This window comes from Pinus tabuliformis, chromosome 4_1 (assembly GCF_031772625.1).
Source record: "Pinus tabuliformis cultivar Carrire ecotype Pingquan chromosome 4_1, CPIR1, whole genome shotgun sequence".
Lineage (NCBI taxonomy): Eukaryota > Viridiplantae > Streptophyta > Pinopsida > Pinales > Pinaceae > Pinus > Pinus tabuliformis.
This window is the reverse complement of record NC_142303.1, coordinates 907,039,170-907,054,560: the sequence shown is the minus strand read 5'-3', so window position 1 is coordinate 907,054,560 and position 15,391 is coordinate 907,039,170. Positions and strand designations below refer to the sequence as shown.

General features: G+C 36.4%; 1 protein-coding gene across 1 annotated transcript; it reads left to right on the top strand.

Annotated features, from left to right (window-relative positions):
* The first annotated feature begins 1,126 nt into the window (after nucleotides 1-1,126).
* Nucleotides 1,127-4,194, top strand: LOC149179083 (putative disease resistance protein At5g63020). The gene is given in 4 exon segments (XM_089422344.1): nucleotides 1,127-1,267; nucleotides 1,270-1,725; nucleotides 1,728-2,602; nucleotides 2,656-4,194. Coding segments are annotated over 4 exon segments (2,979 nt in total). The 5' UTR covers nucleotides 1,127-1,158.
* Nucleotides 4,195-15,391: the final 11,197 nt, after the last annotated feature.

The following is a 15,391-nucleotide window of genomic DNA, read 5'->3' as shown; positions in this document are numbered from 1 at the left end:
GATGGATTGCTGGTATTGTAGTATATGGAAGGGAATGCATTTGAATTAATAGTGCACAACCGCCATAACTCTCAGCAATTTATCATAATATGATGTTCAACACTTAATATTATGAATAGTCGGGTCAAGTGGGAGAATGTTAGAAACTGCTATTAGAAACAGCAAAAGGCTCATTGCTTTTTAACGTTAAAGCAGTTTCTAATCTTAATGTGACCCGATCTAATCTTAAAGCTTTTAGATCTTATCTTAAAGCAGTTTCTAATCTAAATCATTAGATCTTAAGCGTTGAATTGGTATATGATGGACGTACCAGATTAGAGTTAAATAATATATAAAGGATTGGGTCCTCTCTCTCCCACACACAAGAGTGGTATTCTTCTCCATCAAGAAACGCATAAAGGAAGTGAGGGAAAGAGGAGAGAAACCGAATTCTGAGAAGAAGACAGAAGACAGAAGACAGAAGATGGCAGCCATTACTTCTTCCGCTGTTAATCAAGGTATGTCATCTTAAACAAAGATCATATTAAATTTGTCAGTGAAATATTTGGTATTGATAATCTTTGGACTGTGAGTTAAGAAATTTACAATCAAACGCTGTTATGCTAACTTTTTCCAAGTGTCCATGTGATTTGTTCCGAACGGCAGAAAATCGAACTTTTATTTATCCTCCTGTCACATCAAAACTTACCGAACAAAGACCGATGACACTTATATTATTTGTCTTCTCTGCAAAAAGATTGGAAAATACATTTCCAGCATTGCAAAGCAACATGATTCGGCTCTCCTTGTACGCACCCAAATATTTTAAAGTGTCATTATTACAATTTCTAAATATTTAACACAACGTTGTTGTAATTCCCAACATTTTATAAAGGTTAAAAGTACAATAATTCCAACTTTTTCAAAGTGAGACGAATTAAGGCCCGCTGGCATGATTCCCTTTAAAATCACGAAGCGGGAACAACGTTTTGAAAAAGCTGAGAGACTACAAATATTAATATTAATATTAACAGCGCCATTGACCTTCCTCTCCTCTCTTCTTATATTTACTCGTAATTCACCTGCATTTCTCAAATTCGCTTACTCTCTCGCAGCCTTTTTCCGCTCCTCTCGCGCTACGCTTGCATCTGCCCCTTCTTTTGCTTCTAGTGCTTATCTATGGCGGATTTTGGAATTGGAACCGCAGCCAACGTAGCGGCAGCCAATGTTGCAGGCCCTATTATCGGTGTAGTCATCCGAAGAATGACGGATATCATTGAGATGGGGGAAATGTCCGCCATCTCAAAACTGACTTCACCCGTATGCAGGGCTTTGTTGTCCATATTGAAAATCATTTCCGAGAGCAGCAGAGAGCGCTCCCACAGCCCGTCCAGAATTGTTTGGAAAGAATGCAAAATGCCCTTCAAGAGGTCGATGATTTGATCGTTCGTGCGGAGCCACAGCCACGGTGTCTCGGCTGCTGCTCCCTCCGCAACCCCAAGCTGTCCACCCACATTAGAGATTGGAAGACGAGATTTGATGGAGTCTTTGAAGAGCTGAGAACGGAATTTTCAGTATGTGCCAATACGCAACTGATTGCGCCCGCCGCAGCGTCTCAGGCAGAGGTGCTTCGTCAACCTATTCCACACTCCGGCTTCGTAGGCTCCTCCATTGAATCTGCTCGGATGCAAGTGCAGGCATGGCTTGGTGAAGCTCATCCCCAAGCTCGGATGGTCGGCATTTATGGCATGGGGGCGCCGGCAAGACGTCTTTACTGAAACTAGTCTACAACCACTTCAAAGAGGTGAGAGGTATTTTTGATGCAGTAATTTGGCTTACAATTTCTCAGAAGTATGAGATTACAAATTTGCAGGCCTCCATGGCCGAGACACTTAATTTAAAGCTCGAGGGCATCTCTGACAAAGATATAAGGAAAATGAAACTGTCTGCATCGCTTCGAGAGAAGAAATTTCTTCTAATTTTGGACGACTTGTGGCGTTCAATCGATCTCACCGAGGTCGGCGTGACATTTGAGGATGATCACAATTGTAGCAAGGTATTAATGTCCAGTCGCAGCAGAGAAGTGATCTTCGCGATGGAGGCAAGCGAAGGGTACACATTGAGTATACAACCCCTGTCCGTAGAAGAAGGGTGGGAGTTATTCAGGACAAGAGCTTTTACAGATGGGGTTCTTCCAAGGGAGAACAACAATTATATAGAGGGTATAGCTAGAGAAATTGCCTCTGAGTGTCGAGGTTTGCCATTGGCCCTAAACACAGTTGCTGCAGCAATGAGCCGGAAAAAGACTGAAGATGAATGGAAGCGTGCTTTGACTCTCGTGAGAATTGCAGATCCTTGCTTCCGGGCCAGTCACAGCACCATTGATGCAGAGCTCTATAAAAGGCTAAAATGGAGCTATGACAATTTGCCTGCTCGTAACTTGAAGCTTTGCTTTTTATATTGCGCCGTGTTTCCTGAGGATGCAGAGATTGCTGTGGAGACGTTGCTAGAAATGTGGAGCGCAGAAAAGCTCATCACCCAAATGGATGCCGGGCACGAGTACATTGATGTACTGGTAGATCGGGGTTTGCTCGAACATGTTGCTGAAGGTAATCGTGGGAAGGTAGAAATTATAAAGTTACGCAAGGGCTTCAGGCTAGAATGGATTCGGGGAAGCGAGTAAAAGTTCATGATGTGGTGCGCGACCTGGCAATATATATAGGCCGAAGTGAGGAGAAGTGGTTGTTTGCCACAGCTCAACATCTACAAAATTTCCCTACTGAAGATGAGATTAGGGATTGCAAACGAATATCTGTTGGTCATAATGATATTCAGGATCTCCCCACAGATCTCATTTGTTCACAAGTTGTGAGTTTGGTGTTGGCCAACAATGAAAGCATTAGAGAGGTTCCTCAACGATTTCTCTCCACGGCCATATTGTCTCTCAAGGTTCTTGATCTCTCTCAATGCATCTCAATAACATCGTTGCCAACATCATTGGGGCAACTTGAATTTCTGAAATTGACTGGCTGCTACAGTTTGCAGACTTTGCCAGAAAGCACAGGTAATCTTTCTCGTCTCAGATTTTTGAATCTTGAATATTGTGAATCACTAAATGCATTGCCGGACAACATCGGAAATCTCACAAATCTAAAGCATCTCAAGTTAGAAGGATGTAAGAGCTTAATGGCGATTCCACATGGTATCTCTCACCTCACTTCATTGAACAAGCTGTTCTTGTCAGTGTCGCATGGTTATTGTGCTATAAATGTGGAGGATATTGCAAATCTCTCAAATCTGATGGAGCTGACGGCAAGGCTAGAATGTAAAAATAAAGAAAGTACAATGACTACATCGACGGAGCTAAGAAGGTTGAAGGTAAGCTGCGTCTACGATGCAGATAGAGATGATGTGGGGGAGGAGCATATTTTTCCCTTCAACATGGATAATCTGAACAACTTGGAACATTTTACACTCTCGGGTTATGAGGGGGTAAGTTTACCCAACTGCATTACTCAGTTACAAAACCTGAGAGTTTTAGAATTGTCGTTCTGTGAGCAACTTAGGGAGCTTCCTGGAATTGTAGGTGGGTCGGGCTTTCCAATGTTGAAGAGCTTGACACTTAAGTTTGTAAGCAAATTAGAAAGCATGATGGTGGGATCATCTGTTTCTGTTTTGTCCAGTGAAGAAACAATGACCCAACTCGAAGATATAGAGATAAGATTTTGCAGTTCGTTGAAGAGATTGAGAACGAGGAAATTACCTCGTTTAAAGAGCTTACTTATCGACGCTTGCAGCGAGCTTGAGGCACTCGAAATTGAGAGTTTTGGTCTTCCGATGCTCGAGAAGTTGGCGCTTTTTGGTCTAGAAAGGTGTGAGACTATAGTGGGACCCTCTGGTGTGATCAACGAGGGAGTAATGCCCAAACTTCAACGTTTGACCATAATTTATTGTCTATCGCTGAGAAGATTGGTATTAAAGAAGCTATCTAATTTAAGGGAAATTGGTATATACGACTGCCATGACCTAAGGGAGTTAGCGGTGGGGAGCGGCGGCTTTCCAGCGTTGGAGACGTTGGCTCTGTATGACTGTCCGAAGGTAGAGAATATGGTGGGGCCCCATGATGCGTGGGATGACCAAACAATGCCTCAACTTAGAGTATTGAGGATATCGCAGTGTCCATTACTCAAGACATTAAACAATGCCTCAACTTAGAGTATTGAGGATATCGCAGTGTCCATTACTCAAGACATTGCCAAGAGGAATGGAGAAACTGTCCAGGTTGCAGCAAATAAATGGACAGGCTGAGTGGTGGCAATATTTAGTTTGGCAAGATGAAAATGTGAAAAATAGACTGGCACATTTTTTTATTGAATATTGATGTGTACACAATTACCATCATCACTGTTTTGTTATACACATTGTAATATTATTAATTTGAAAGTGTGAGATATTTTGTGTTTAACATTATTTAAATGTTATTTCGGAATGACAATGACAATGTGTGATGTTTAAATGTTATTTTTATATAATTTAATTAATTTATATTTTTTCTCTTAATTAATTTATATTTTCGTTATTAAATTAATTTAAATTTCTCTTCTTATAATTTATTTAAGTTTTTATTTGATAATTATTTTTAGGTAATAGAAAGTATTCCAAAAAAAATTATAATTTATTTGAATTAATTTATTTAAATTTTTATTTAATAATTTATATTTATTTTTCTAGAAAGTCTTATTTAAAAAATAAATAAGATATATTTTAATATTCTTATTTTCAAAATAAAAAAAATGAATATTAATTTATACCAATATTTATGGGAATTTATAAATATATTTGTACACTCTCACAATATTTAGAAGTATCATTAAAATATTTTAAAAATATCTCACTGCTTAAAAGATATTAATCACAAAAATGTAATACTCCCATTTTAATTCCTAGTTGATATTGTAATTAATGAAATAAATGTTGTTTGTAGATACATGTAAATGTTGGCCTGGTTCAAGCAACAACTATATGTATTGTATTTTGTTTTAAGCAAAAGTCCAAATAATTAATAAAAAGGATGAGCAACTATGTGAAGCATGAATCATGAGTAAGGGCTAGCATGGTAAAATGGTTGGAATCTTGTCCTCACTAACATGATTGTTTTTCATAATTCTATAGTCATTTAAAAATTTAAATATTTAATTTCTAAGAAAGTAGTTTGATGGGAATTGGTAGTTGAACTACCCACTCTCTACAATTATGAGATCCATTGGGATTTATACAAATCTCATTGAAAAGTATGCTCACATTTATTGTCTAGATGCTTTTAATATTCATCCATGAATTTGTCGATATGATTCACAAAATTTCATGAAATACAATAAAAAATGAAGAGAATTTGTGTGTAGAAAGCAAGGGATGTTCATTAATGGGCATGGGGATGATGATAAAGCCACTAAAGTTGGAATTAGTAATCTGGGTATACGAAAAATCCAGAACATCAATAATTTGTTACATTTAAGTGGACTTGGATTTGGATTTGTTGGAACATGGTCATGTTGCAAGGTTTCATGATTATAAAGTTAAGCCCTCAAGGAGCCAAGGGGCTATGAAAATAAGAATCTGGGTCATTTGAATCGGATTTCTAGCAATGAAAATGAAAAGAGTAATACATTTTTCCAAATTGTGTGTCAGCCTTCCCAAGAAATTTTCATTTAGTCGAATATAAGTAAGTTAGAGAAAGAGATGTGAAGTTGCACAACATCGGCGATCATTCACAAATATAGAAGTGGTTATGTGGTACGAAGAGCAAGAATGTAGTTTGAAGAAAGTAAGGAGAGGAGCACGAAAGTGGTGTATAAGGATTCTAATTAGTGCAGTGAGTAAAATGAAGAAGTAGAAGAAATATAGAAGGAGAACAAAATCGATCTCAGTTTGAAAATGCATGAAAAAGGAATCTAATGTTGGAAACTAGGTCACTACTGAGAGTGAGGGGTGAATCAATATTGATAGCAAATAAGCAACTTTAAAACCTTTTCGTTAATCTATTAAACAATAAATAACCCAACATATAAACAGAAAATTTGAACATGCAACTACATCAAGAATCAACACATAAGAGCCATGACACATAAAACAATCATGCACAATGAGAAACAAGATATTTCTAATGGAATCCCCGAAGGGACAAAAACCACCTTACTATTGTTGCTCTATTTCTCTTTCTTCTATTAATCAAATAATTTATTTTACAACATTTAGTTGGTCACCACCAGCAAGGAACCACTACTCCTATCTTAGCAAGCCACCACTTTTTGGTGGCCCCAACCTCCTCGATCTCTCTAGGGCCACATTTCAAAATATTTCGGACTAGACCTCAATACAAACAATTAAATGAATACATCAATCACTCACTACAATTTAACTCTCAACAATACTGTCTCAACCAATCTCTACTCACATCAACTCAACACCATGAATCTCATAATCTCTTAACAATAAGTAACATTACTCTCACTCTTCCATATACAACATCCCATTAACGAAAACTCATGACAAATGCCACATTATAGACTGTAGCATATAATTGAACCACTCACAAGATACAAGCACTTTGTCTAAAAAGAAACTTTGCCACTCATGGATCAAACATATAAATCACACCAGAATACAAGCTCTCACATACATATGGCGTTCATGATTTTTAGACATATAAAACTCAACCATATGACATCTCAAACAATATACTAGTAGTTCTATCTCTGCTAATCAAACCCTACAAGCACCAGGTTAGCTATATAAAAACAATAGAGCCAATAAGCTTTATTATGTCATCAATCTATTCACATTGTCAAACTAGCTCGACCTCTGTCCAAAACTAGCCATCTAATCTCTAACCCAATGCATGGGTGTATAACATTCCATCACTTATAGGTATTTTGCTTGCAATTTGTCTCCTTGCTATGTGTATACCATAATTTTCCTCTCTGTCATAATATTTGCAATCTAAACTAGGTATACATCGCTTTGTCCCATCTCACTTTACAGGTTTTCTATGCTCTCTTAAGTAGGAGAATGTGTTCCTCCATCAACCAAACATCTTTCCAACACTTGGATATAAATAGCCATGTCCTAACATTCCAGATCAATTTGAACAGATGATCAATGTGTGACTAAATCAACCACTCTCTTCAAAGATTCTTTGAAATACGATATGAAATACATTGGTTTTCGAGTGGTTGTTTTTCATTTTCTCGCCCTACAGGCTATAACACACCCTATTCATTCGAGAATTCCATTATAACTCAAGTGAAAAGCCTGCTAGGGTGAATTATAATGCATGTTTCCCTTCCATTATTTGTGTTACCCTATGTTCAACCCTCTTTTTGCCCAAAACCTCACTTGTAAGCATCTCCAAACCCTGTCAGACATCCTACAACTCCTTTGCAATCATCAAAGACACCATCATAAGGCACTAGTTTCCAAACACCTCTGCATCAAGTCAGGTTCATGAAGGCCTAGTTTCTCTGCATTAAGTCAAGATCATTAAGGCTTAAATAAGTTAAAGATCGAAGATTGCAGCGAGCTTGAAGCACTGGAAATTGAGAGTGGTGGTCTTCTGATGCTCAAGGACTTTACCCTTAATCAACTATACAATTGTCCAACTATAGTGGGACCTTCTAGTGTGATCAATGAAGGAATAATGCCACAACTTCAACATTTCAACATATTTAATTGTCCATCTCTGATAATATTGGTATTAGAGAAGTTATCTAATTTAAGGGAAATTCTAATATACAATTGCAATGAGCTAACAGAGTTATAGTTCGGGAGTAGCGACTTTCCAATGTTGGAGAAGTTGAATCTGATAGACTATGGGAAGGTAGAGGATATGGTGGGACCCCATGACATGTGGGATGACAACACAATGCCTAATCTTAAATTTTTGCAGATAGGTGGGTTTCCTTTATTGCAGATAGGTGGGTTTCCTTTATTGCAGATATTTCCAAGAGGATTGGAGAAACTATCCAGATTGTAGCGAATAGTTGGAGAGGTTGAGTGGTGGAAAAATCTAATTTGGGAAGATGAAAATGTAAAAAATAATCTTTCTCATTTTTTTGAGAACTTATCATAAATGATTTTGTTATATCACTTGTAATATGATTTTTAATTATAATTTTTTTTTTTTTAATTTTTTTGTGTTATATTTGAATACCATTTTTAGGGCTACTTTAATTTATAGATTATAGTCTAATTTATAGATGAAATAACCTTTTCATCCAAATTTGGCAATACAATTTTAAGTATGATTGTGATTTTTTATTGTTTAAACTATATTTTTGAATGCATAAATGAATTTAGCACCCTAAAACCATAAGACACTCAAATTTTACAAATTAAATGACTTAAGATTTTAAAATTTTTTGCTCGATTTTGATTAAAATTAACGAGGAAAAATAATTTGAAAAAGGTCATTTTGTCTCTAACTTAGACTATGAATTATTATATATAGTTCTGTTTATATATAAATAATATATATATAGTTATTACATAATGATTTTGATATATTATAAATTCTTTATAGTTTTATTAAATTTAATATTCTTTAATTTTTATAATTTAATTTTTAATTTAGATTTGAAAATATTATTTACATTATACTTTATTATTTTATATTTATATTAAATATGATAATTCTATACATGAATACATAGTGTTTAATATAATATTATAAGTTTTTAAGTGGTTGCAAAATTTAATTTGGGAAAATGCAAATGTGGGAATTACTCTTTCATATTTTGGATGTTTTTGTTTTGTTTTTTGTTTTTAAGTCAAATTGTTTCTATTAATTAGCAAAATAATAGTAGTGATTACATTTGTTCAAAATTTTGTTGGCCTCACTCTTACTAGATTTGTTGGCCAACGGATATAAACCAAACTAGTCACTTGAACATCCTTAATAATTAGAACATGGCGGACCACAAAAACCAGCATGTGTTTAAAATAAAATTGCAACCTAACTGGACCAAGATAACCATGACCAGAACATGGAGAGAACATAATAAATAGTGTTGTTTTTTTCCCAAGGAAATATTTGAGCAGAACCACCCGAAGCAATCACTTCCTATCCACTTATTAGTAGAGCAAAGAACTAATTGGACCACGATCACCATGACCAAAACTGAGAGAGAACATAATAAATAGTGTTGTTTTTTCCCTGAGGAAATATTCAGGTAGATCCACCTTAAGGGATCACTTCTCGCGGGATTATTATTAAAGCCAACGACTATCTGGAGTGGGATTTACCAAGACATGTTGGAATACTGATCCATTTGAAATTATTAGAGTTGTTATTTTTAGTGAGATATTTGTGGAGAGATTTATGGAGTGATTTTTGAGAAATTATAAGAAATAATTGAGAGATTATAGGAGATAGAAAACCTCTCCTCATGTATAAATATATACCATTGATAATGAAATTGAGTGAGCCTATGTGCATTATAGTGAAATAATTTTTCTCTGTTATTTGTTTTCTTTCTAGTGTGTTTTTTTAATATGCAAAGTTATGAAACATTTCAGGAGAAAGTTTATGTTCCTTGCTCCACACACTCGTTTCCCCACACAACACTTCTTCTTCACACACAAACTTTAATAAGACAAAACCTCCAATTAATTGATTGATATGTAGTGTGAATATGAAACATTGTTGAAGAAAGTAGTATTTGGGAATCGTAAATACCAAGATTCCTCACTTTTTCATAACTCTTTTGCATTCAAATATAAAATAAAATGTACATGTAAACCAATTTTTTCATGGATCAAACTTTAATAAACAGAGATCCCTATTAATTTATTAATATGTAGATCTGTACAAGAGGGACATATGCTGAGTTACATAATGTTCTAAAAGAAAGATTCTATTACTTCCTTTGGACATTCATTTCCCCGCATAGCGCTTCTTGCTCACACACATTAAAAATACATTTAATTGAACAATGGATAATAAGTATTTAATTCACAAATGTGAGAAATGCACATAGTATTTAGAAACTGTTGTAAAAGCCTTGGTGAAAATTTCATGTAATAAAAGTTAAAAATAATAACCACAGATGAATGGGACACTTATTCCATGTTGAATGTTGGGCAAGACATCCTAGGGGGGTGTTCATTTGGTTGTTTATGGCTAAGGAAATTGGAAAAGACAATGGCTAAGTATTTGGAAAGGCATAAGGCATTCATTGACATATTATTTATGAAAATAATGGAAATTATTAGGAGAAAAGTAAGGTGAAAGGTCAGAGGTTGCATGTGAGGAGGAAAATGAAGGAAAATAATGGAAAATGGAGAAAATAGAGGCCTCATTCATAAAAAGGTTTCTGAGGATCAGTTGGTAACCTTTTGCCAGTTTAGCTTTGGATCTATTTCATTATTCTCTCTCTCTCTCATACTCTTGGACACTTATAATTTTCTTGGAGCACTTTGGCATTGGAGCAAGAAAGGAAAAGAAGGTAAGAGGAAGCAAAGATCAAGCAGCTACAACAAGTTTCATTGCAGGTATCGACTTGCATGTGTATTTTCCTTGATAGATTTGGAATGCATGGGATTGCATATGTTTCTTTTCTACCATGGCATGGGTTTTGTCAAGTTAGGTGTGACAGTATTTTCAGCCTAGCTTTGCCATTTCCTGATAGTTTTGATGAGATGGGTTCTCTCATTAGGTTTATGTGGGATGGCCAAATTGGATTCAAAGTTGAGTGGGGTGGATCTCCGAATTGACAAACACATGGTGTAGTTGTCCCTGAACCGGACTAAGGATGCACGAAGCCACTGGCCTAGTAACCCCCGAACCAAATTGTGGGTTGTGGTAAAGCCAGATTGTGTGCCTCAATGGTCCTAAGAATCCTTGTCGGTGAATGGTGGGATATTCGGTAAAGCCAAGAGTTGGATTTTCTCTCCGTTGGGCGTAGTGATTCCGGGATGGAATTCACAATAAAACCTGGAGAGTATGTCTCAGTGTATGGTCTAGTGATCCCTGGTTCGAACTACGGATGCACTGTAAAGCCTGAGAAACTAGGAGGCACTCAAAGTCTTCATGGTGTAGGCAAAAAACTACAGTGGCATCCACATTGATTGGTGTTTTTGATGTGTTCTATGAGTCCCACATTCATTCTTGGAATATGGAACGGGGGTGATGGCCTAAAGAGACACTCGGATAAGCCAATATTTTGTTGGGTGGAACATGGTAATCCCATCACCAATGGGTTCATTCCATTGATTAATGAGAAATTCATTCCATTGATTTTCATGTGTGTGTGTGTGTGTGTGTGTGTATATATATATATATATATATATATATATATATATATATATATATATATATATATATATATATATATATATATATATATATATATATATATATATATATATATATCTATGGATTTCGATGCCTAATATATTTATTGTATTTATGTTCTTATTATGTTGGTTGTATGCTAATTTCGTGAAAACAACTATGTATGGCTCTCAACATCTTTTTATTTGTATATGAATGGATAATGTGTCTATGACCTAATAGATGAATATGCAACAAATGACATGAGGGAACAATGGTTTATAGTGATTCTCAGGTAAGTATGGGATCCCTACACTCAATTATTTTGTTTACACCTGTAGGTTACATGTTGACAATATTTTTGATAAAATGCCTGTCATGGCTAGTAGGGGTCTCGTTAAGGTCTTGTTGAGTTTATTTCTTTTGCTTCAATGTTTCCCTGTACCTTTCTTGATTTCAAGCTGTCATTCCATTATGGGTAGTGGCTTGGGCTCTGGCCCTGAAAAAGTCGCTTAAATCCTGGGGTCGCTGTCACAGAACTAACAAGTTTGGTCCATAGTTGCTGGCATGCAAGCCTATGAGAACGAGTTTAGGTCTTTGGTCACTCCCTTGCCCATAGCATGAGAGTGACTATGGCCTCTGAGGCCCATAACAACAATTGGACCCAAGGACATGTTGTTTGAGTGGCTGACTTGTATCCTGAGGGTTCTGTTGATGATGTTGGATGACTTTGTGTGATGTTCCATCGATTCCACTTCCTTAAGGTTACCTAGGAGGTTGAATATGATCATAGTATCCTATTGTCTCATGTTTACCCCAGCTGGCATGGTTACTTGGGTGGATGTGGGAGGAGGGTGCTACAGAGTGGTATCAAAGAATGGTTCGACTCTCGGACTAGATGGGTTGAATATGCTAGTCATGCATGCATGTCAGTTGCATGTGTGTCTCTTACACTTATATACTTGTTACAATTGTTTTATTTTGGATTAGGGTTGTAGTATGGTTATCGTGGAGAATTTAATGTCAATTTCGTGAAGAATATTTGACATGAGTATGTGACTGACTGTATATGGTTATTTGTCACTTACATGTTGATTTTATGTCGCCTACTTACATACTTGTATGTTAGGTTAAATTTTGAATATTTTGATTATATGTATCAGTCTTATAGGTTGATTACAAGAATTGATCGATTATGATTGACTACATGGATTTATGTGTATTCGTAGTTGGCTAGGCATTGCTTATGCATATTGTCGATTGCATGTTGCAATGTGTATAATGGAGTAATGGTTGTTTTCATGCATGAGGTCATAGCATGCATTGTTAATATGGCCTTGCATTGATGATTGGATCCTAACTAGAGTGATGATTATGTGTTGATACAATTACTTGTGAATGTCTATACATTCCTATGATTATGTTATACATGTATCACATTGATATGGTGATCTTGCAGACAAGGTATGCTCCCCAAGCTATACTAAGGCACGTTGGTTTATTGTGATTTTGTTTATCTGACATATTATGCATTGCAGGAAGAGAAAGAACAAATGGCTAGCAAGGTGGTAGATTACGTAGAATCTCCCTATGCATTAGATGAGTAGCGTGGTGTGGGGCATACATCTGATTTGGATGATACATTGAGAAGATTGAAGGAAGAGATAAGAAGTTGTAAGGAAAATAATGATTGGATCATACAGGTATAAGAGAAACAAACATAGGTCAATGCTATACTTCTTCAGAGTTTTCAGAACTACAACGACAATGACCGCTTTGGATCAGCCATGCACATGAGGATGGGAATAATGGAGCATATGGCAGTAGATCTCCTGGTAGACATAGGTCAGATAGATCTGAAATAGTTAGAGATGTCAAGTTGTTGGATACTCTGGAATGGAGGGGAGATGAGTACATGTATTATTCTAGTTCTAGTTCTGATAGACATCATGATCATCGACGCTATCATCATTACAAGAAGAATGATAGGGGATACTTACCGATTGAATTAAAAAGATAAAAACCACCTACTTTTGATGGATATGTGAAGAACTCAGAAGATGCAGATGCTTGGATACTTGAGATGAACAAATTCTTTGAGTTGCATGAGTACATAGATAACATGAAGGCTAGAATAACTATCTTCAGCTTGAAAGGTAAAGCAGACATTTGGTGGGAAGATGTTAAGCAGGTTAGAGACATCAGGACAGATGACTTGAGTTGGTGGGAATTCAAGAGGCTTTTCAGGAAGAAGTACTTGTCAGAAAGGTACTATGACAGTAAGGCTAAATAATTCTATGAGTTAAAGATGGGATCAATGATATACAAAGAGTACATGACCAATTTTCTAGAATTATTGAGGTATGTACTGTATCTTACTAATGAGAAGGCTAAAGTTCAAAGATTTGTCAGTGGTTTTCCATTAGTATTTAGAGATCGGATTGAGTATGATGAGCCTCAGTCACTTGAGGAAGTTATTGGGAAACTGAAGCATTGCTATGAGCAATCAAAGCGTAAGAATGAATCTCAGCATGGATGGAAGGGAAAAGACAAAGGTAGAGGTAAATGGCAACTTAAGAGGACAAGTCCTCAACATGCAGATGGGAAAGAAAATGTGGCTCTACAAAAGAGATTTAATGCAACTAGATAGGGACATGGGTCACAACAGAAGCAAAAACAACATAGAGGTGAGGGCACTGGTCAGTTGGAGTGTTGGACATGTGGTGAGGAACACCTTAGGAGAGATTGTTTGCAACATCAAGGTGGAAGGCCTAAGATATACAGTGCACATGAGGTGCAGACTATTGGGGATGTTGGTAAGAGTATTCCACGTATCTATGCAGCAATGGACGATGGGAAAGTAGAACACCAGGCATCTATTATTGAGATGAACGGTAAGCTCTATGATCAAGTTAGTTATATTTTGATCGACCCTGGATCTAACTATAGCTATGTTAGTCCCGACTTGGTGGATAAGTGTGGTTTGAATAAGGAATTGCATGTAGAGTCTTGGTTAATGTAGTTGGTTATAGGTACAAAGAAGCAAGTTCATCATTGGGTAAGAGCTTGCGCATTTGATTTAAATGGTATGCCTACAACAACACATTTGAATGTGTTACCGTTGGGATCATACAATATGTTTTTGGGCATGGATTGGTTGTATCTACATAGAACCAAGGTTGACTGCTATGACAAATCTATTGAGTGTGTTGATGAATTGGAGAACCAAGAGTCTTGCAATGTAAGAATAAAGCCACATCAGTTAGGATGGTGATAGCTATGCAAGCAAAGCATAGCCACAAGAAAGGGTGTAAGCTATTTATAGTACACATTTCTAGTGATAAGGGTAAGAAGGTTGAGGATGCAGATATATTGAAAATATATCCAGTGTTGCAGCAGTTCAGGATGTATTTCTTGAGGACATTACAAATTTGTCACCTTACAAGATGAGCACACCTAAGTTGGTTGAGTTAAAATTATAGTTGAAGGAAATGTTGGACAAGGGATACATTAGGCCAAATGTATCACCATGGGGTGCATCGATATTTCTTGTGAAGAAGAAAGATGGTACCCCCAGATTATGCATTTATTATAGGAAGTTAAACAAAGTGACTATCAAGAACATGTACCATTTGCCAAGGATTGATGACTTGTTCAATCAGCTGAAGGGAGCAACAATGTTCTCAAAGATTGACTTGAGATCCGAATACCATCAAGTACACATCAAAGAGGAAGACATTTACAAGACTGCGTTCAGGACCAGGTATGGGCATTATGAGTTTGTTATTGTTCCATTTAGCTTAACTAATGCTCCAACTACATTCATGTGTTTGATGAATAGTGTGTTGCATCCATATTTGGATAAGTTTGTTATTGTGTTCATTGATGATATATTGTTATATTCTAAAAATGAGGAAGAGCACGCTGAGAACTTAGCAACAATATTGAGGTTGTTGAGAGAGCATTAGTTGTATGCTAAGCTTAGCAAGTGTAGTTTCTTTTAGACTGAGGTACACTACTTGGGGCATGCGGTATCCAAGGAGGGCATTGCAGAATATCCAAAGAAGATAAGGGCCATCATAG